This window comes from Onychostoma macrolepis, chromosome 04 (assembly GCF_012432095.1).
Source record: "Onychostoma macrolepis isolate SWU-2019 chromosome 04, ASM1243209v1, whole genome shotgun sequence".
NCBI classification, from domain to species: domain Eukaryota; kingdom Metazoa; phylum Chordata; class Actinopteri; order Cypriniformes; family Cyprinidae; genus Onychostoma; species Onychostoma macrolepis.
Window position 1 is genome coordinate 21,769,906 of NC_081158.1, and position 22,749 is coordinate 21,792,654.

At 39.8% G+C, this 22,749-nt stretch overlaps 1 protein-coding gene across 3 annotated transcripts; it reads left to right on the plus strand.

Annotated features, from left to right (window-relative positions):
* Window positions 1–6,991: 6,991 nt before the first annotated feature.
* ints13 (integrator complex subunit 13) lies at window positions 6,992–22,350 on the plus strand. Of its 3 annotated transcripts, none has more exons than XM_058773797.1 (17): window positions 6,992–7,027; window positions 7,486–7,731; window positions 10,505–10,579; window positions 10,693–10,895; window positions 11,356–11,436; window positions 11,523–11,613; window positions 11,931–12,059; window positions 13,779–13,863; window positions 14,258–14,350; window positions 14,427–14,516; window positions 14,668–14,846; window positions 15,226–15,390; window positions 15,972–16,126; window positions 16,313–16,543; window positions 21,224–21,363; window positions 21,855–21,990; window positions 22,087–22,350. In XM_058773797.1, exons 2-17 carry the CDS (start codon window positions 7,507–7,509, stop codon window positions 22,121–22,123), a joined length of 2,115 nt encoding a protein of 704 aa, XP_058629780.1. In that variant the 5' UTR covers window positions 6,992–7,027; window positions 7,486–7,506; the 3' UTR covers window positions 22,124–22,350. The 3 variants fall into 3 exon arrangements, with proteins under 3 accessions (XP_058629780.1, XP_058629779.1, XP_058629778.1); XM_058773796.1 differs by lacking the exon at window positions 6,992–7,027 and adding an exon at window positions 7,034–7,272 and having other exon boundaries at window positions 7,397–7,731; XM_058773795.1 differs by lacking the exon at window positions 6,992–7,027 and adding an exon at window positions 7,034–7,272.
* Window positions 22,351–22,749: the final 399 nt, after the last annotated feature.

Here is a 22,749-nt window from a genome sequence, read left to right on the forward strand (position 1 = left end):
TTACTTACGCAGTACGTTGCGGGTTGTAATCATAAGCGTTACCAAAAGAAAAGAAAAAAAAACAACACAAAAATGGGTCACTGAGCACAAAACCAAGCTTCTGCTGGCCATTCGAGTCCTCTGACCTGAACCCTATAGAAAATAAGTGGGGTGAACTGAAGAGAAGAAGCACCAACATGGAGCTGTGAATCTAAAGGGTCTGGAGTGATTCTGGATGAAGTAATGGTCTCTGATCTCTTGTCAGGTGTTCTCTAACCTCATCAGGCATTATAGGAGAAAAGTTAGAGCTGTTAAACTGGCAAATGGAGGTTTAAAAAAGTATTGAATAAAAGGGTGCCGTTAATTGTGGCCAATGTGTATTAGAGAAAAACATTTATTTCATAATGATATTTCCCCCCATTTTAAATTCTTATTATCCAATGAAAGGTTAGATTTTTGTGATTTAAAAAAAATAAAAGATCAAAAGGATTAACAATGCAGATGAATTTTCACAGCATTCTTTGATCATATTTACCAAGGGTGCCGATATTTTTGGCCACGACTGTTTGTGTGAGTGTGTGTGTGTATATACATACTGTATATAAAGTATTCAAACCCCTTAATTTTTTTCACGTTATGTTGCAGCCTTATGTTAAACTGCTTTAAATTACTTTTTTTCCACATCAGTCTACACTTACACCATAATGGCAAAGCAGAAACAGAACTGTCACAATTTTGTAAATTTATACATTGCATAAGTTTTCAAATTCTTATCTCAGTACTTAGCTGAAGCACCTTTACAGCCTTGAGTATTTTTGGGTATGATGCGACAAGCTTTGCACATCAGCATTTGGCAGTTATCTGCCATTCTTCACCTCACCTGTTCACCTCTCAAGCTCTGTCAGGTTGGATGGGGGCAGACACACATTTTCAGGTATCTCCAGAAATATTTGATTGGGTTCAAGCCCAGACTCTGGCTGGGCCACTCAAGGACATTCACAGAGTTGTCTATAAGCCACTCTTGCTGTGCGTTTAAGTTCATTGTCCTGTTGGAAGGTGAACCTTCTGCCTAGTCTGAGGTTCTGAATGCTCTGGACTGGGTTTTCATTAAGGCAGCCCCACAGCATGAGGCTGCTACCAACACACATTACTTTTGGGATGGTACACTGCAGGTGATGAGCAGTACCAGACATTATGCTTGGAATTCATCAGACCAGAGAATATTGTTTCGCACAGTTTGTGGGTCCTTTAAGTGCCTTTTTGCAGATTCCAAGTGTGTTTTCATGTGTCTTCACTGAGGAGAGATTTGAGTCTTGCCACACCGGCATAAAGCACAGATCGGTGGAGTGTGGCAGCGATGTTTGTCCTTCTGTAGATTCCTCCTATCTCCATTATGATCACGGAGCTCAACTAAAGTAACCATCAGTTTCTTGGTCACCACTCTAACCAAAGCCCTTTTCCATCAATTGCTCAGTTTGGCCAGGAGGCCAGCTCTAGGAAGATTCCTGGTTGTTTCAAACGTCTTCCATTATGGATAATGGAGGCTACATGCTTCTGTGAACCTTCAATGCAGCAGAATTTTTTCTCAACTCTTCCCCAGATGTGTGGTTTGATGCAATCCTGTCTCTGAGCTCTACAGGCAGTTTTAATTTATTGAGCTAAATTTCAACTGTCCCAGATAAGGGTATGAATACTTATGTAATGGAATAATTTAAGTTTTTTATCTTTAATAAATTTGCAAAGATGTTAAAAACCTGTTATTTGCCTTGTCATTATGGGTTCAAGGACACTGTACAATATATATATATATAAATAACAGGTTTTTAACATCTTTGCAAATTTATTAAAGATAAAAAACTTAAATTATTCCATTACATAAGTATTCATACCCTTATCTGGGACAGTATATATATATATTGTACAGTGTCCTTGAATTTTGGAAAGCCACTATAACTAAAAAACTAACTCTTCTGCATCAACAGAAGACCAATTTGTGTACAGAACAAAAAATAAGAATAAGATGGTTAACATTTCAGATAATCAAATGGATTACTAAAGAAAGTTTAATGTTGGATCTGTTTTTAAATAACTAGATAATATATATGTTTGGTCAAACCATGTCCTTGGTTCTTAATTTTTTGAATATACAAACTTTCAAAGTTCTTTAAAACTCCTAAATCCTGAGCTGATCTACTGCTCTGTGAATCACCTTTAATATAAATTATAGAGGAAACAAACATGAGGAGTGTAAACTTGGATCAATGAATGAACAGAATAAAATAATCTGAAACATCAGAACATCATTCAACACACCTGAAAATATCAAAACTGTCATTTAGGTCCTATACTGATATTAAACTACTTACCAGAGAAAGCTGATAACAGGTCTGAGAAATCCTCTGAATATCGGTAAAGAGTAAAGCTGACTGTTGTGACACAAACTTTTTTAGACCAGAAGCCACTGTGCTGTGTGAAGATAATGCTCTGGTTACTAACATAACCTCGGTTTCCTGAGATAAGGGAACGAGTGTTGCATAGAACTCATGTGAGGAAACTCCTGTTTACTTTGATACTGAAGCCTGATTTGTAGGGATGCACCGTTATCGGGTCCTATACTGCGCTCCTGTACTCACACTCGTTAAAATGCCCTGATACCAAACGCCGATACAGCGTCTGAACAGTGCCATATCCAGACCAAAAAAACACAGACAACAGAACAGAGAGCAGAATAGAGTTATTAGATATTAAGGATATCTACGAGGTATATGTAGGCCTATGCAATTAATATAAGGTTAAACATTCAATATTCACGCCTGTATAGCTGATGTGTGTGAGCTGATAAGCAAAGCATGCTCAATGGATTGAGCGCGCGACGGGCACAGATGTGCAAGCTTGTTGAGAGCAAATATCCCTTTCTCACAGACATCACTGGAAAGTTGTTCAGTTGGATGTCAAAAATAAGTGAGTAAACCAATGCACAAGTTACTTAGTAAGGAGAGGAAGAGAGAGGGTGAGAGTCACTTGGCTCGCACATCATTTGGATTAAAATTAAATTGTAAATATAAAATAAAATGTATAGGGGCATTCACTATAAACAACATTTATTTTAAACGTCAAGCATACACAACTTTATGTTTTGCTTGCATCATGAGTGCTCTGCATTATATGAGTCACTTTGGAACAAATGGGGTGGAGCCGACTGCTATACAAGTTGGCTCAGAGTGCCACTCATCAGAATCATTTGACTGTCAGTGGCAGCCATTGACTCGCGTGCAGACTTATAGCACAGCAACTTATGCAACGCTCATTCCGTTACCTCAGGGAACCGAACAGTCTCTCTCGTTGCGTAGAGCGCATGTGGGGAACGCATCCAATGGCGCCATGCTATAAGTAATAGCAGAACCAAAACACTATGTGTGCTCAGCCCTGGAGCACCCGAAATGAGGCCGCCTAAGAAGCATAAGCCAGAATGAGCCCCGAGCTCAGCTCACTGGGGACGATATTGCAAAAACCTCCTCCACTCAAATGGGGATGAGGTAGAATTAAGCAGACAAAATCCGTGCCTAGAGAGCAGGGATGTCTAAGTTATAGAACCTAGCAAACGTTGACGCCGATGACAAGCCAGCGGCTGCACAAATGTCACCAACAGAGATCCCACTGGTCCAAACCCAAGAGGAGGCCATTCCATGAGTGGAGTGGGCCCTCACCCCAACAGGGCATTGCAAACACTCTGTGACATAGGCCAGGGCAATAGCATTGATTATCCAACAAGATAGTCGCTGTTTAGTAACTGGCAGCCCTTTAGAGCGGCCTCCAAAGCATACAAAGAGCTGTTCTGTTTGCCGAAATGGGTCAGAGCACTCTACATACACTCTAAGAGCCCTAACAGGGCAGAGTGGATTGGGACCCTGCTCGTCCACTGAACTAGAGCTAGAAAGGTAATAACTTGTGCTCTAAACAAGGTTGAGAGCACTTTAGGCACATAGCCGTGTCTTGGTTTGAGGACGACTTTACAGGCGTTAGGCCCAAACTCAAGGAATGAAGCACTGACTGACAGTGACTACTCATGTGACCGATGATAAAGCCAAAAGGAAGGCGGTTTTAAGCAACAGGTGCCTGACTGGTCCCAAGTCAGCACAGAGTGAGGACGAGGCAGGTTTAAACTCTGAGCTCCCCTCAGAAATTTAAGGACCAGGTCGTCTTTGCCGACTGACCGGCCAGCCCCAGGAGCATGATTCACTGCAATGGCTGCCACATAAACTTTGAGCGTGGATGGGGTATGCCCCTTATCCAACAACTCTTGTAAGAAGGTTAGCATGTGTGGCATGTCACAAGAGGATGAGTCCAGACTGACCATTTAAGGGAGTAGACAGTGTCTCATAGACAGTGCTCCTCCAAAATAGGATTTGTTACACTCACAGGGAGCTGGAAAGGTCCCAATCGAGTGGCCAGACATGCAGGCTCCACAGCTCCGGCTGGGGATGCCAAACCATTCCTCTCACTTGCGAGAGCAGGTCTCTTCCAAGGGGCTGCCAATAGCAACTGAATCATCTCAGGAAACCACGTCTGATTCTTCCAGAGTGGGGCCACCAGGAGGACCGAACATCTGACTTCCTCGACCTGTCTAATGACCTGAGGAAGCAGGGCCACTGGGGAAGGCATGCAAGCGAGCGCTGGCCCAGTCGAGGGCCAGAGCATCTCACTGCATCGATAAGAAAATTGGCCAGTGAGAGTTGTCTTCTGAGGCAAAGAGTTCTACTTCTTCCCTCCCAAAGACAGACCAGATCATTTGAACTGATTGGGGATGTAGCCTCCATTCGCCTGGAGCTACATTGCCCCTGGACAGCAAAAGCCAGACTGCCCTCATAGACAGCTCCCCAACCCGTGTTAGAGGAATCTGTCATGACCACCTTCTTCCTGGAGGTCACCCCTAATGGGACGCCTAACTGAAACAGGCAAGGATTGCTCCAAGTTGCCACGGCTCTGATGCAGCGGTGGGACATGGGCTTTGAGCCAAAATTGAAGGGGCCACATGTGAAGCAAGCCCAGAGGAATCACAGAGGTGGCCAGCGACATAAGCCTGGGCATCCTCTGAAAGACTTTGAGCGGACGCGATGTCCCACATTGGAAAGACGCCGCTAGCCACTGGAGCATTCCGGTGTAATCCATGCCCGCATTTGGGCTGAGTCAAGCAGGAAGACAATTTGCTGGCTGGTCGACAGAGAGCTCTTGGCTAAACTGAACTTTAGCCCAAGCTGCTCCAGATGGTTGAGTAGCAACAACCTGTGAGCAACAAGTTCTTGCTCTGACCTGGCTAGCAGCAGCCAGTCACCGAGGTAGTTCATAATGCAGATTCCCATCTGCCTCAGAGGGGCACTTTGAAAAAGTGTGAGGATTCAAGGACAGTCTGAATGGAAGGACTGTATACTGATAATAAGCCACCCCTCAAATGTGAATCTCAAGAATGGTCTGTGATGAGTGGCTATCTGGATGTGAAAGTAAGCATCTTTCAGATCCACCGATAAGAACCAGTCCCTGGGACAAATCTGTGTGAGGATCTGTTTCAAAGTTAGCATCTTGAACGGCCATTTCATAAGTGCGCGGTTTAGATGACTGAGATCGAGAAAGTGCCTGAGCCCACCATCTCTCTTGGGAATGAAGTAGTAGCAGCTGTAAAAGCCTGACTCTTTATTCGCTGGAGGAACTTTTTCTACAGCTTCTTTTGCAAGCAAAGTTTGTACTTCGGCCTGGAGAACATGAGCATCATTGTCCTGGGGCCAGTTGCATAAACCTAGCCTCTATGTTAAGACAGTGTCTTAAGAACTAGTCTGACCATCTAGCAGTTAGCCAAAGGGTAATCAGCCTTATTTTTGGATTTAACTCAGACTAATCTACATTTTTATGTAACGAAATTTTTTAAATTATGACCAGTTTTAAAGAAAAATAAATTCATAACATCAAGGACAAACAAAGGAAAATATTTGCATGTTTTGTAGATTTTAAAAAAAGGCTTTAGACTCAATTTGGCATGATGGTTTACTGTACAAACTCCTAAAAATTGGTATGGGTGGAAAAACCTTTAATATTATACAGTCTCTGTACACCAACAGTAAATGTGCGTTGAAAATCAGCAATCACAGAACAGCGTTTTTCCGGCAGGGCCGTGGCGTGATGCAGGGATGCAGTCTGAGCCCAACTCTATTTAACATCTACATGAATGATCTGGCTGTAGCACTGTAGTGCTTTGATATCCTCAGTCTCACTCTACAGCACTCAGAGCTCAGATGCCTGCTGTATGCAGACGACTTGCTTCTGCTGTCCCGCACAGCTGATGGGCTTCAGCAGAGCCTGGCCCTGCTGGAACAATACTGATTTAATGGTTTTAACATCCACCAGAAGGAGAGCAATTACCAGTAGAACCCCACAGGGTCCATTACAGTTTCCATTAAAACCAATTCCCTTCATAACCAGTAAAACCAAATTTTGTGACGGTGTCCATTGTTTTGTTTTGTTTTCAACAGGGTGCGCTGTGCACACACAGAAAATGGTCAACGCTGCCCCGCGACTTTCATTAATAAAATAGCCTAGATACTAGATCGCTACATTATAATTTCTCAGCAAAGAGGTGGAAAAATCGTTGTTTATGTTGTAACTAAACGCAGCTTTATTGTTTGTAGAGAGACACACAGACGCAGGTAACACACTGTCATCTGACTTTGTCATATAGTTCATTAATCTCAAAAGTGCACTTTATAGTCACACAAGATCATTTGTCTTGTTTGTTAGTTCAAATCACAAAGGCAAATATTACTTTAGGATTGTAAGGGGTGATTTGATTTGTGATACATCAACACAAGTGTTTCTGCGTATGGACAGTGCACGGACTTCTTTATTATAGTACAATATATTAACAGTCTGTAATATTTAAATATCATTTTATTTTTACTACTTATCCTGAAATGAATCTGTCAGTCATGTCCCCAGGATGTCATTTTGCACTAGGACCGTTTTATTTGTGTTCAGGGCGGAATTTCACTGACGGACGGATGTGAGTAACGGCTTTTTATGTCCCTTGCGCTTTTATTTTGTTCCTGTCAGGCTGTTAGCTAATCCGCCTTGTTCGTTTAGTTTTTTTATCTTTTGTCATTTGTTTTTGAGTATATTTTTTTCCAGTACAATTATATAACAACATTTTCTATGCGAATGGTCTTACTGAGTGCGCATTTACCATTGATGGAAAACTAGCAGGCGATGCTAGCAAGCTAAAGCTAGCTGCATTTCTGTGACACACAGGTGACAAAATAACTGTTAAGTCTAAATAATCATGATTAATTGAATAACCCTTGTCCACTCTTTATTAATTAAATCTTTTATTACTTACGTCTTTTTTGTAACACTAAATACATTTTCTTTCCAGAAAGAAATGTGGACAACCTTCTCCAGAGCAGGGTTGGCTACTCCTGCCATACAGCCATACATTTAAAGTGCCTATTTTATTCTCCACAGTCTCTGTGTTGCAGAACCAAGATGAGGATGTTCTCAGTTTCACACAAGACGGCCTTTGTGGTCGATCACTGTCCGTACATGGCAGAGTCCAGCCGGCAGCTGATTGAATGTGACATGCTGACCAAAAGCCGTTCGCAGGGTGTGATTCCTCTGGCTCCAGTGTCCAAATCTCTCTGGACGTGTGCGATTGAGTGCTCCATGGAGTACTGCCGGATCCTGTACGACATTTACCCCACCAATAAACTGGTGAGTGTATGGAAACTGGAGCTGTTAATAGGTGTAGTTACTATAAACTATTAACTAGTATTGACACAGATTTCACAAATCGATTTGATTTCGATTGGATTCAGTATTGATTCATTTGGATATAAAGGGTGTCAATTTTTCTGAAGGAAAACCATCTCAACTATTGCAGTAATCTACGTGTAAAATTGGTACATTACTATAATATTACAGGTTAAAATTAACAAGTGTCACGCGCACACACACATAATATAAACATACAAACAGTCATATTAATTCAAACATGATATATGAGATCACTACCAAGTTAAGTAAAAATATAATGGAATATAGAGTATATTTTTAGCACAATGCTCCTCTTTAGAGTTATGTTAATGTATACAATGTACAAAAATATAATGTTTTATTGACGTCTGAGCCCTGATCGATTACATGAGACATGATGCATTTCAGTAAGTTGTACTGTTTCTTTCAACAAACTTTCTGACATTTATTTATGCTTATTTCTTGCTATAACTGGTACTTAAAAAGGAGATGATGATCTGTTTATGTGCTCCGTGCTGCTTGAACAGAATTTAAAAGCTGAGACCAGTGTTGCCAGATTAAATGGACAATTTCCAGCCCAAAAGCTTACAAAACCCGCCTACTCCAACAACAACAAAAAAAACGCCCAAAACTTTAACTGTCAAAATAATGTGATAGAATATCAATCAAGGATGATAAGAGCTGTTTTTAACTCCCTAAAAGAAAACAATGATGACAAAATAATATAAATTTAACGTTAGATGAATTTTCCCATGGATCAAATCGGGGCAAATAAATAAGAGAATGACCAAATATGATTAAAATATGCAAGAAGACACTGTCAAAACAGCAATCAGGAAATTAACCGATACCCTTGAAAAAAAACACATGCATCATTTTCAATGTCAACAGTCTTAACTTAAATGCAAAAAAAGTGCCCAATATAAATGATAGGAGAAAGCAACGTAATTAGGTATTTCACACTCGTTTATGCACGCACCAAGACAGTCAAAACTGTGTCATTCATTGATGCATACTGTATGATAATCCGACAATAAAAAATGTTTTATAACAACAATAATGCGCTTACCTTCGTGTTGCTCTATAATTTCTCACAGAACTAGAGGAAGTCTTTTGTGAAGTTCATATTGTAGAACTTTGCTCAGTCAAAACTAACAAGTCCAGCGGCTTTCAAGGATATACCAATCTGGACTGTTTAAAAGATAAAAGACAGGATCGTATAGATATAAATAGATTTTGATTAAATAATTTAACTGTGCTCTGATATTTCGGAGTTGCACTGATATTAGAGCCTTCGTGTCATCTCTCCCTCAACAGATGTAATTCACGTTTTGAGAGTTAAAACACTCTCCCACTCTTTACCACATAACTTATATTTAGGCATTATGATCACTTATACAGTTATATATTCAAAATCAGATCCGTTATCGTGCTAAAAATCTGTCACTCATGAATCATCACGTCTCTCTGCTGATCCCTAGTGAATCAGCACCAATCATCTTACTTAGGCTAGTTAGTTAACCAGTTAGCCTGTACAATTTATGTTTGAAAACCGCCAAACTGTCCCCAAACCAGCCCAAATTTTGTCTTCCGCCCAAGCCAATTTTTACCTGCACAATCAAATTCAATACCGCCCAATTGGGTGGGAACCTGCCCAATCTGGCAACACCGGCTGAGACTTTGTTTCATGTCAAAAGTAACAAAGCTTATTGCGGTTATTGTATAAATAATTTTTTAGTGAAATTTAGTTCACCACTGTTTTATGTACATCATTATGCCATGGTCTGTCTGAATACTGGATTCTGATTGGCCGGCAGGTGTTGATTAAATTCGTTGAACTGCACAGGTAGTTCCAGGTCAGTTTAATCACGTTCTTTAATGCGCTTCCTATAAACATTGGTAACCATAGTAACATACAGTTACAGTTTAATAGTAATACAGACGAAAATAACCGTCATTTTTATCGTTCCAGTCAAATATTGCAGCGCAAATATTATTAACATCTTTAAGATGTGAATGCTGGCAAATGACCATGGCATAAACGGGATAATCAACGGCTAGCTGTGCATTAAACGATTTGAATGCACTTCGCGGAGGTTCTTCGCCTCCACGTCGTGCATTCAAATTGTTTAATGCACAGCTAGCTATTGATTATCCCTTACATATAGACTATAGACTAATGGGTAACACTTTATTTTGATGGTCCCTTTTGAACATTCTGTTGACACTAAGTAATGTTGCAACTACATGTCAACAAACTCGCATAAGAGTTTTAGTAGACAGTCTGCTTCATATCTACTCACTCCTTATTGTGTTGGTCTCCCAACAGATATTCTACTGACTATAAGTAACTTTGCAAGAACGTGTCAACTTATTCTAACCCTAACCCTACCAGTCAACTAATACACTACTAACACTCTAATGAGAGTTAGTAGAAATGTAGGTGCAACATTACTTATAGTCAATACAATGTGTTAAAGGGACCATCAAAATAAAGTGAAACCGACTAATGAACTGATCTTGGGTTTTAAGAATCAATATTGGTCAGCCCAGCCCAACTATGAGCTGTTTGCTATGGAAAAGACTCAAAAGAGTTGTGTGAAAATTCTTCAGAAATGTTCCTATATTAATGTTCCATGAAAAAAAAAAAAGAAGTGAAATTTAAGAATGAAATATGGGTAAGTATATAATGACAGAATTAAATTTTGGGGGGTAAACTATTCTCTCTCAGGTGAACTACATCGTGAGCGATTCTGAGGTTCACATCTTGAACAGCTGGAAGCAGGAGCACCAGAACACACATGAGGTAAAATCATCACATCTGTCACTCTGCACATCCATATTGCACAGCCTTCTTTTACCAGAGTAATCTGAGCATTGTGTTGCTAGTGTTAAGTGTATGTCTGTGGTGTTTGTTAGCTGATGGCAGCTTTGGCAGCTGTTGGGCCTCCAAACCCTCGTCAGGATCCTGAATGCTGCAGTGTCCTGCATGGGCTGGTGGCAGCTGTGGAATCACTGTGTAAGATCACAGAATATCAGCACGAGTTTCGTACCGCCCTGATGGACACAGCTGACAGAGTGGCCAACAGGGGGCGCATTATTTGCCTCACCAATGCCAAAAGGTGAGAACTTAAAATATTTTTATACATATATTAAGCATTGAACTAAAAAAAGTGACCGTTAAACATTTATAGTATTACAGAATATCTTTATTTAAAATAAAAGCTGTTCATTTGAACGTCCTATATCAAATAATCCTGAAAAAAATGTCATAGTTTTCACAAAAATATTAAACAGCAGAAACTTTTCTTTTTTTTCATTGATAATAATGAGAAATGCATCTTGAGCAAGACATCAGCATATTAAAAGGATTTCTTAAGGATCATGTGACACTGAAGACTGGTGTAATGACTGCTGAAAATTCAGCTTTGCCATTAAAGAAAACAGTTGCTTTAAATTGAAATTATATTCAGAGTATTACTGTTTTTACTGTGTTAAATGCAGCCTTGGTGAGCATAAAAGGTTTTTAAAAACATATTTTAATAAGTTGTTGTTTGACTACTACAAATTTCTTTCTTTTAGCGACACTCATGTCAGAATGCTGGAGGACTGTGTGCTGGAAACCATTCAGGAGCAAAACAAACGGGCAGCAGGATCTGACAGGTGAGTTTTGATATCTCTGGAGTCCTTTTTATTCTCTTGCCATTAACATGCTCATATTCTTACTGTTAAATGTTTTTACTGTGCAGACTGATGCCAATTCAGCAGTGTGAGCTTGTGCTGGTCCACATCTATCCTCAAGGTGAAGAGACTCTGGTCTCAGATCGGCAAAAGAAAGAGGTAGCATCTTTCTCTTCATTTTTGCTATAAATGAAAATCACTTTCCATTGGGATTTCTGTAAGAATGAAAAAAAAAAAAAAATATCTGAGTTTTTCTGAGTTCTGAGCTTTCAATCAAACCAATCAGCTCTGTTTGTTATGAAACGATTAAATATTTAAAAAATCAGACCAGTGTTTTATTCCTAACACTACTTTTAAAGCATGAAAGCAGCAGTAAATGTCTTATCACACCTGCCATTGTGTTATTTATTACATGTTCAGTGTTTAAAAATATATTGAAAATGTGTTTATTTTTGGTCTGTTTTGTGTGTGTGCAGCTCTCGTCAGTGTTGAGCAGCGAGGTTCACAGTGTGCGAGCTGGACGGTATCTAGCCTGTAAACTGAATGTGCTGGTTCAGCAGCACTTTGATTTGGCCTCCACCACAATCACAAACATCCCGATGAAGGTCAGACTTACTGTCAAACACCTTCCTCTCTGCCTGTCTCTCTCTTCCTCTCTTCATCACTTGTTTGCACTGTATCGGTTGCTTACCCAGCTGCTGTTTTCATGGTTTATTGTTTGTTTTGCTAGCCTACATTAAATGTCTGTGAGCAGGTCAGTACTTTACAAGAGCTACTATTACTTATCCAGATCAAAACCCCGCCCTCTCATCCAGCTCTTGCTAATCTCTGATCATTAATAGGAGCTTTACAGAGCTTTCATTTAATTAGGCTATACTACTTTTAAAAGCTTTTTCCTAAGCACATCTGAATATGTTTGTCTGACTGTTGTAATGTTTACAGTCCAATATAATATAAATTAAGCAAAGTATATATTATTATTTCATTTATTTAATGTAAAATTGAAGTCAACATAAAATCAAAATTGACCCTATTTACTTTCTTAATGCACATTCCTGGCTTTATTATGCACATTACTACAGAAAATATATATGTTTATCTTATTAAACTTTGTTGGAATGTTACTCCTTCTTAAAATGATTTTCCTTTTCAATTTTTATCATTTTTGGCTACTGTTGTAGGTATTGCAGACTTCCTAAAATCTTGCCAGTAATCTAATTATCATAATAATCATATATCTTTTTTTATTTTATTTTTTTACATACACATGCGTGTGTGTGTGTGTGTGTTTATATACACACAATAAATATACACAGTATACACATACATATTATGTTTTTTGCATTTATTGTTCTCAGCCGTCTGTTGCCAAATAATTTTCGAATTGAACAGAAATCTCAGGTGCATTTAAAAGAAGATTTGTAAATTGTTCACAACCACTGTTTTGTAATAATTTGTGATTCAGTAAGCAAGACCGATTTAATTACAAACCATTCCATTGGTTCGTAGGAGTTTTTGCTGGATTAAAAAGAAACGATTCATTTGGATCACTGTGATTTAAATACACTTTTTATCATATAATTCATAACATATAAAATCAAGTCCCACACCTTTTTTTTCTTTATTAATAATCATTTTCACTCTAAAAATTTTAGTCACATTAAGGAAGTAAAATGGGTTGCAAATGTCATTTCATGTTGACTTTAATATAATTAAAAAGGTTTTGTGCTACACATCCATGCTCTCCGAGGAGTGTAGACCTGTATGATTAGCAACCAGCTGGATGGAGAACCGTCCCTCTAGCACCCCTTTCAGCCCCAGACCTCCTCTCTATCGGGGTGATTTCTCTCTTGCTTTTGTGCTCTCTCTCTCTCTCTCTCTCTCTCTCTCTCTCTCCTGGGTGATGTATCTTGCCCTGGCTGGGTGTGGCCGGATGTAAAGTGTGTTTTCTTGTTTTGTTCGCTTGTGTTTTAAAAGCCGCAGAAACACACAGTAGTTTTAGGATGTGTGTTTGACACCAGTGAGTCCAGGATGAAACGTACTGCCCCATGGAGTCCACCCTTCTCTGTTTTCCCTCCATCCTTCTCCTGTCTTCTCCTGTTCTTAATGTGCGTAAGCTCTATTTGTAGCTTACAGCCTCTGATCTCCACTGCATATGAACCAGCTGGGAGACTCCGAGGACTTCATGGACATCAGATCTGTGAGGGCACAGTTATGTTATAATCTGTGCTCTTCAAACATGAAAGCAGCAGTAGATTGTGGTGTTTTAGTAGTGTATAGGCCCAGCTGCTGATGTATGTGTCTGTGTGTGTGTGTGTGTAAAGGAGGAGCAGCATGCTAACACTTCAGCAAATTACGACGTTGAGCTTCTGCACCATCGAGATGCGCATATAGAATTTATTAAGAGTGGTGAGTGATCATTCCCTTGCATCAATAATTCAACAGTCTTCATTTCACTGCATAAAGCATTTGGACATTAGACTACAGCAAATGTTTTTAACCCTTACAGTGCATGAAAAGTGTTATCATTATTACCATGTTGTAACTATACAAACAATTTTTAATAATTGTTTTTAATTTCAAATTACACTACAGCAAAACTAGTGTGATGCAAGAAAAGAGTTTTATGACACTTTTTTTGCATATAACTATCTAAAAATGTAAACGAACGTAATTACCTATATAAACTCCTTTGAAATCAATGGATTTGATTAAAGGGATAGTTCAACATAAATCCAACACTTTTGTGGAATGAGAAGTTTAGAGAAATGTTATTCATGTTTCTGTCATGTTTGGTGTGTAGGTGATTTGCACATGGCCGGAAGCACCAGCAGAGACAGTGGGCTGAAGGAAACAGTCACTCTCAAATGGTGCACTCCACGCACCAACAGTGTAGGTGAGTGGAACTCTGGGAGAAGTTTTCTTCTTTCTTTCATGTGACAGATTCATGATTTTCTTTTTTCTTTTTACAGAACTTCATTACTGCACAGGGGCCTATCGCATTTCTCCAGTAGACGTTAACAGCAGGCCATCTTCCTGCCTTACCAACTTCCTGTTGAATGGTGTGTGTGCACTCCTTTGTTCCACCATTCATTTTTTCTTATTGAATATACTGTATGTTTCACTTTTGGTAACAGAGACAGAGAGAGGCTCAGTGATATGAAACTATGGAAGTACATGCAGTTTTGTATCTTTTGTCTGGTGTCTTCTCAGGTCGCTCTGTGCTGTTAGAGCAGCCTCGCAAGTCAGGGTCAAAGGTCATCAGTCACATGTTGAGCAGCCATGGAGGAGAAATCTTTCTGCATGTTCTGAACAGCACACGCTCCACACTAGAGGATCCACCCTCCATCAGCGAGGGCTGCGGTGGACGAGTGACTGATTACCGCATCACCGTAAGCTCCACAAGCGCTGCCTGACTTCCTAGACTTTTGCTGCATCCCCATCATTACCATAATTACGATGTTCCAACCTACAAACGTGTAATTGCAACTTGCTTTATAAACTAACAAGCAAAACGGCAGATGCTTAAACTGTTAAACATAGTTATAGAGGTACATTAGTAGTGGTGAAGCATTTCACGGTTCACTACAGCAAAGCCACAAATGGATCCAATTTGCAGCTATGCGTGTTGCCAACAAATTTGAGGACGTTGATACCCTAGTAGAAAATTGTCTCCTCGTAATTACAGAAATTGCAGCAGCGTTGTATAGGGATACAATTATATTTCCTGTGTATAGCTGCAGAGTTAATCTTGTTAATATTTGTCTGCAGGACTTTGGTGAGTTTATGCGTGAGAATCGTCTGACTCCATTCCCAGACTCAATGATAGATGCAGCAGACAGAATTCCAGTCGAGAGAGCCAAATCACAACTCGAACGACACACACGATACTGGCCAATGATTATCTCCCAGACTACCATCTTCAACATGCAGGCGGTGAGGGACACAATCTTAATCTATGGTTCTCAACCACTATGGGCCCTCCACAAACTTTCAAGGAGGATGCAAGATGACTTACTAAATTCTAGTATATTCATTAAAAAATCAAGTCATAAAAAATCATTTTTGTTTAATATTAATTTTAATGATCTAACCTAAAATGCCTAAAGGGATAGTTCACCCAAAAATAAAAATGCTGTCATTAATTACTCGCCCTAATGTCGTTCCAAACCCGTAAGACCTTTGCTCAACTTCGGAACACAATTTTAGATATTTTTGATGAAATCCGAGCGCTTTCTGACCCTGCATAGACAGCAACATAACTGACATATTCAAGGCCCAGAAAAGTAGTAAAGACATCCTTAAAATAGTCCATGTGACATCAGTGGTTCATCCGTAATGTTATGAAGCTACGAGAATACTTTGTGTGCACAAAGAAAACAAAAATAATGACTATTTAATGACAGAATCTTCAATTTTTTGGGTGAACTAGCAATCCCTTTAATCTAAATCTAGATAAACTGAAATCATATATTGTATTTTTGGGTATTGGGATCATTTTTGTGTGTTTATTTCAGGTGGTACCATTAGCTAACCTCATAGTAAAGGACACACTAACAGATGAAGATGTGCTGACCTGTCAGAAAACCGTCTATAATCTTGTTGATATGGAGAGGAAGAGTGACCCTCTGCCAATCTCAACTGTAGGCTCCAGAGGAAAAGGACCCAAACGGTGAGAATATCACATCAAGATTCAATCTAAAGGTTTCAGTTTGTCTTGCTGTGTGGCTTTGGTTCAAAACCTAGTGAGCTGCCTTGCTATCTGCTGCCTACAGCATGTTAACCATAATGGAGATTTCAATAGTTTGCCAATACATGTTTGCTATGTATGTTGATGCTGACGTTTTTATGTAAATAGTGACGAGCAGTATCGAATCATGTGGAATGAGTTGGAGACGTTGGTGAAGGCACATGTGGGCACCAGTGAGCGGCACCAGCGTGTGCTGGACTGTATCAGCGCTTGCCGGAGCAAACCACCCGAGGAAGAAGAAAGGAAAAAAAGGGGAAGAAAGAGAGAGGACAAAGAGGACAAAACTGAGAAAAATGGCAAGGACACAGAGGAGAAGGGCTGGACCACAGACTCCGAGAGGTTGGTGTTGGTGAACAAGATGCTGATGTTCACAAGCTGCAGCTTGTAGATTAATGACTGGATCTGTGTGTGTTTCTTTTTTTTTTTTGTTATCAACATTTTTATTTATTTTTTATACATAACATCCAAAATAAAAAAAAAATAAATAAAAATAAAAATAAAAAACAACAACAGACACATACTCAATATCTCAAAGTCCAATCAAAGGGAGGGAAAGAGGGAAAGGCAAGAAAAACACAAAAGTCACTCCTTTATACAGTCACGTATATCAAAAAGAAAGCACTGCCAAGCATCGATGGTAGAAGGCTTGGCCCCATTGATTCGTGCTGTTGTACATTCACAAGCCACTATGTGCAGGAGACTACGGATCCAATATGTTTTTCCACACATGTGTGGTGTAAACCAGTTTTGTATTATTGTCTTCTTCGCAGCTGTAAAACCAGCAAACATCATTCTCTTTTGCATTGAGGTTATACAGAGATCAGAATCATCATTAAGAAGACACAAACTTGGATTAACAGACCAATCCATTTGCAATAAGGATGATAAAACCAGGTTTACATGTGTCCATAGACTGATGACGACAGGACATTCCCAAAACATATGCAGAAAAGTACCTGATGATGTAGTATTACATATATGGCAGTTGAGATTCGGTTGTAGTTTCATTTTAAATCTTTTGTAAGGAGTTATGTATGCTCTATGAATGACTTTGAAGTGAATAAGACGATGAGCCAGATTTTTAGATGTTAAACTGAGATTAGACCACACTCTCTCCCAGTCGACAGATAAATTAAGGTCAGATAATTCCCTATTCCAAATAGTTTGAATAGAAAGAGGTTTTGTAACGCAATCAATAATCTTATTATATATTAAAGAAACAGACGGCCGACCAACAGATGGTGCAATCCAATCTTGCATAGGATGAGAGGAGATGGGAGATGCCCAAGGAACTCCATACGCTTTGAGAGCAGAACGTAACTGAAGAAAGACAAAATATGCGGATGCTGGTAGACAAAATTTGGTTCTTAATGTCTGAAATGAACATAGGCCCTGGTTATCATATATATCACCGCATGTGTTTACACCTAAAGAGGACCAAGAGGGTTGGACAAATGGACGATTTCCGCATACAAAATTAAAATTGTGCCATAAAGGTGTACTATTACAAAATTTGAAGATTCCTCCTATCCGACGTTCCACCGTTTTCCAGATTTTAATAGAGTTGGCCACAACCGGACCAAATTTATACTTATCCCCTTTTTTTCCTGTGCCAGTAAATAACATATCTTGGAGTCTATTTGGTTTAACCTTGTCAGCTTCAATCACTCTCCAAGAAACTGTAGATTGAGGATCAACCCAATCACATGGGATAAGCGAAATCGGTCTGTAGCTGGAACAATCTAATGGGTCTTTCCCTTTTTTAAGAAGTAATGAAATCAGTGATGTTTTTTGATCTCTATGAAAAACCCCATGTTCAATCGCAAAATTAAATGAATTAAGCATAAGTGTCCCTACCAAATCCCAAATTTCTAAATATAATTCCGGGGGGAGACCATCTAGACCTGGCGATTTGCCCTTTTGAAGGCTTTTTAGAGAGACGTGAAGCTCCTCCAAACTTAATGGGGCCTCCAAAGATTCTTTATCCATCTGTGAGATCCGAGGCAGTTCCAATTTATCTAAATACTGCTTACAAATTGGTTCATCAAAATCTGTTTCGGCTTTATACAGATTCATGTAAAAACCTTTAAATATGTCATTAATTGCCGCAGGATTCATGGTGACCTGATCATCCGATGATTTTATTGCGCTAATATATGCCTTAGACTCGCATTCTTTCAACCTAAGGGCCAATAAATGACTAGGTCTCTCTGATTCAAAATAATATTTTTGCCTAGTCCTATGTAAAATAAATTCCGCCTTTGAGTGTGAAAGTAAATGATATTCTTCTTTAAAGAGGACAACTGTGTAGCCTGTTGCTCAGTAAAATGTTGTTTTTGTAGGTTTTGCAATGATTGTATTTTATTTTCTAATTGTGTAAATTGGTAAGTTTTCGCTTTGGCAAGAGTAGAAGAAAAAGATATACAGAATCCTCGTATGGCACATTTAGTCGATTCCCACATTATTTGAGGATCCACATCAGAGGGCATATTGATTTCAAGAAATTCCTTAATATATTCTTTTAATGAAGTAATGAAAGTCTGATTACTTAATAATGATATGTTAAAGCGCCATCTAGGGCTTTGGCTTTAACATCGGAAAGAGGAACACTGCACAACACAGCAGAATGATCAGATAATAAAATTGGTAATATAGAGATGGACTAATTCGACGAAATTAAAGATGGGCTGAGAAATATGTAGTCTATCCTAGAGAAAGTCTTATGTCTATTAGAAAAAAGTGAAGTCCTTAGCTTTAGTATTCTGAATTCTCCAAAGATCGATTAAGTTGAGCTCCGTGATAAATTTATTCAGTAATTTAGAAGATGGATTGGCTGTTGTATCAAATTGAGATTTATCTAAAGCAGGATTTATGACAGCATTAAAATCCCCACCCACAACTAATGGGCAGTCAGTCTGCTCAAGTAATGTTTTGGAAATCTGTGTAAGGAACGCACTGTCTGTCTCATTCGGACCGTAAATAGAGACCAATGCTAACCTATTATTATATATTTTGCATCGGATAAACACAAATCTACCCTTCTCATCACTACCAAGGTGTTCAATTGTTAAATTTAACTTTCGATTAACAAGGATAAGCACCCCCTTAGTTTTATTTTGAGCGCAGGAAAAAGCCACTAATTTATAATATTTATTCTGAAAACGTGCCACATCAGCTTTTAAATGTGTCTCTTGAATTAGGGCACAGGAAATAGACTTACGGTGTAAATATTCTAACACACGGGTTCGTTTAACAGCGTAATTTAAACCATTCACATTCAGTGATAAAATATTTAGAGTATGCATTGAATATTCACAATCCCTAAATTGTATTCAATAAATGAAAAAAAACAAAAGCACTTCCATTCTGTAAATAGCATGTAAACGCTGACGTGCATTTTAGATACCAAACCTCCTAGATGAAAAATCCCTTTAGAAATAAGGTAAAATAAATAACAGTATAAATGTCTGTTGTAAAAAGTAAAAACAACATAAAAACCTGAACAACCAACAACTATAAACGAGGAACAACTCAGACCGCACATTACCGAGAACATAGGTCTGACTGAGCAACAAAAATAGTGATGGTTCGTGACCGATCCACTCCAACGCAAGACATGTCTCCCGAAAGGCCCACACAGCCAAAACATATTTTTAATTAAACCTACTCTCAATTAGTCCCCTCCAAAAAAGAGAGAGAGAGAGAGAGAAAAAAAAGGAGTGTCAGTCTTACCAGCAACGAGATCGTTGTACCGGATATATAGGGACAATATCTATGTAGTAGAGAGGAGAGAAGAAAAAGCAAAAAATAGACTTAGCAAGCGTCCATGTCCATCCTACCATCATCCCCTACTGGGCAGCTAGAACCATGTCCATCCCGGCCATAAAGTTCCTCCCGCTGGACCGGAGAGACAGCGGCCGCTGTTCCCCCGTCGCCGCCCCGCAGAGCCGCGGCATATGTCTTCTGCTGAGACAGGGAGCTGATAAAATCCTCCGCTTTCTGAGGGGAATCGAAGCTTTTCTGTTCCCCTTTGTGCCGTAGTTTAACCACCACCGGATAGATGAGGAAGGGCTGGAGGCCAAGCGCTGTCATCTTCTTCAAAACCGGACCAAATGCCTTTCTCCTGATCGCTGTAGCTGGACTAAAGTCGGGAAAAAATAGTAGTGTAACATTGTTCTGTGCGCATTTCACCGGATAGGCCTGCCGAGCACCCTTCAGGATATCTGATCTGTCATGCCATCTCAGTACACGGAAGATAAGAGTGCACGGCCGATCGGAGCCTCTCCCTCCGCCATACACGCGGTGCGCCCGGTCAATCTCAATGTCACGGCCCCTCAAGAAAGGAATCCACTTGGGAAGATGAACTCTGAGGAAACCAGCCGCGTCGGATCCCTCAGCCCCCTCTGGCAGCCCCACCAGTCGTACGTTGTTCCTCCTGCACCTGTCCTCCATATCCGTCATCTTCTCGGTGAGTCGCTCCAGCTGATTTCTTACGTCCGTGACTGCCCTCCTATCCTCACGTGCATCTGCTTGCACAGAGTCAACGCGGTCACGTGTCTGCTTCGCCGCTGTAGTTATGGCCTCAAACTCCTCTCTTAGCTTTTTAACAGACTTGTTGGTCGCTTGTATGTCCTCACGCAGTTCGCGCAATGCTGGAATCAGTACAGAGTCCATCGCATCTCTTACTGCCGAATTCACAACCGAATTCAAAGTGTTTTGCTGTTGTTTAAATGCTAGTTCAATATGGCTAGCGATAGCATCGTCGAGGTCTTCTCTGGAGATGGCGGAATCTCTGAATTTTTTTCTTCATTGGCGATTGCTCAATCTCTCTTTTCCGATCCCCTTTGTCTGCCTTAGCACTCATGATGGGTCCAATGCAGAGTGGTTCAAATTTTACTGACAGGATCTTACAATATGTGGCAAAGTGAGCAGAGCGAAAGACTAAGCTTGCATCGCCGTCGAAGGGTCACGTGATCCCTGTGTGTGTTTCTAATGTATGAGTCCTTTTTCCTCCTCCAGGCTGAAGGGAGTAATGGAGCGAGAGAAGGATGAACAGAGTGAATGTGAGATCATCAAAGACTCACCAGATTCTCCGGAGCCCCTGAACAAGAAACCACGCTTGGCTACAGAGGAGCAACAGCCTCCAGAGAAATCTAAAGGTTCACATTTATGTTTTATTGTAAAATCATTCCTCTGTTATGATGTATGAATGCTCCTAATCTAAAAGCATAAACCTAGCTTTACAAGATACAGTGTGAGGTCACCAACATGTTCTGCTAATAGAATACACACACTTAAATGCAGCGGCTGCTCCTGGTCCAATTTACAATGGTGATAAATGCTTTGTGTGAAGTGATATGATATACACACCTTGAGATTCCTATGTGTGGACATTCATGATGTTTTTAACACTCATACCCGTTAACGAGAAAACCAGTAAAAGAAGTGTCAGCTACGTCAGAATAGTCAAGTTACTTGTACAGCATGGCATCATTTTATGGGCAGGATTAGCTGCTACAAGCTAAGTCAGAAAGGTCGTCGTCCCAAATGAATAAACAGGCAAGTCAGAATGTGACATTATTAGGTATAGCAGCCAATCAGATCTATGACAAATACAAACAGATATCAAATAGGGTCTCTTCTTTTGCAGGTCCTGTCTCTCTACTCACCCTTTGGACTAATAGAATCACTCAAGCCAACTCCAGGAAGCATCAGGAGTTTGCTGGAAGATTAAGTTCAGTCAATAACAAGGCTGAACTTTACCAACATCTGAAAGAAGAAAATGGGTGTGTTGGCCTCACTGTTAGTCTCACCGTGTACCCTGTGATCACATTAATCAGTCTTTTTTTTTTTTTGTTTACTCACTGTGATTTGTTTATTAGGATGGATGTTCATGAGAATGGAAAAGCCACCAGATGATGTGTGGAACACGCCTCTTCTCATCTCTGCAGGATCATTGATTTGTTGAGAAGATGTGACGTGACCTTTGGCATGATATCAAATGATGTTTTTGCCAGGATGCTGGTTTTGTGCCAGACCAAGAAGAGCAAGGCAATGTTTTATAAGGACACACTTTTTATATATGCTTTAGTTTGTACAAAGAGTCTGTAATATTCTGAAACAGAATAAAGAAATTGTAAACTGCGTTAATGTTCATGTTTGTGTCGATGTAAATGGTCTTTGATTAATGCTAATTTTGTTAATCATAGTTTATTTACTTGCTTGAATGTCACTTAGATGGTCAGAAAGCATCCCCGCTTACCTCTGGAAATATCAAGGGATGGTGAATACACGTTTTTTTTTTTTTTCCCGATTCCAACATGTTGTGTTAGCTTCATCGGGACATTCCCTTTCCCAAATTGCACCTTCAGTCCCTGCGGTCCTCATCCAAGTCCACATTTTGGTGATGTAATGGTAAACGTTTACTGTGGCCATAGGAAGGCACTTTTGAGCACCCCTTTGGAAGCATAAAATGGGGTACCTAAGGAGTCATGGACTGTACCAAATGGCTCATTTAATGTGCTCTTGTGGACTCTCAATGGCCC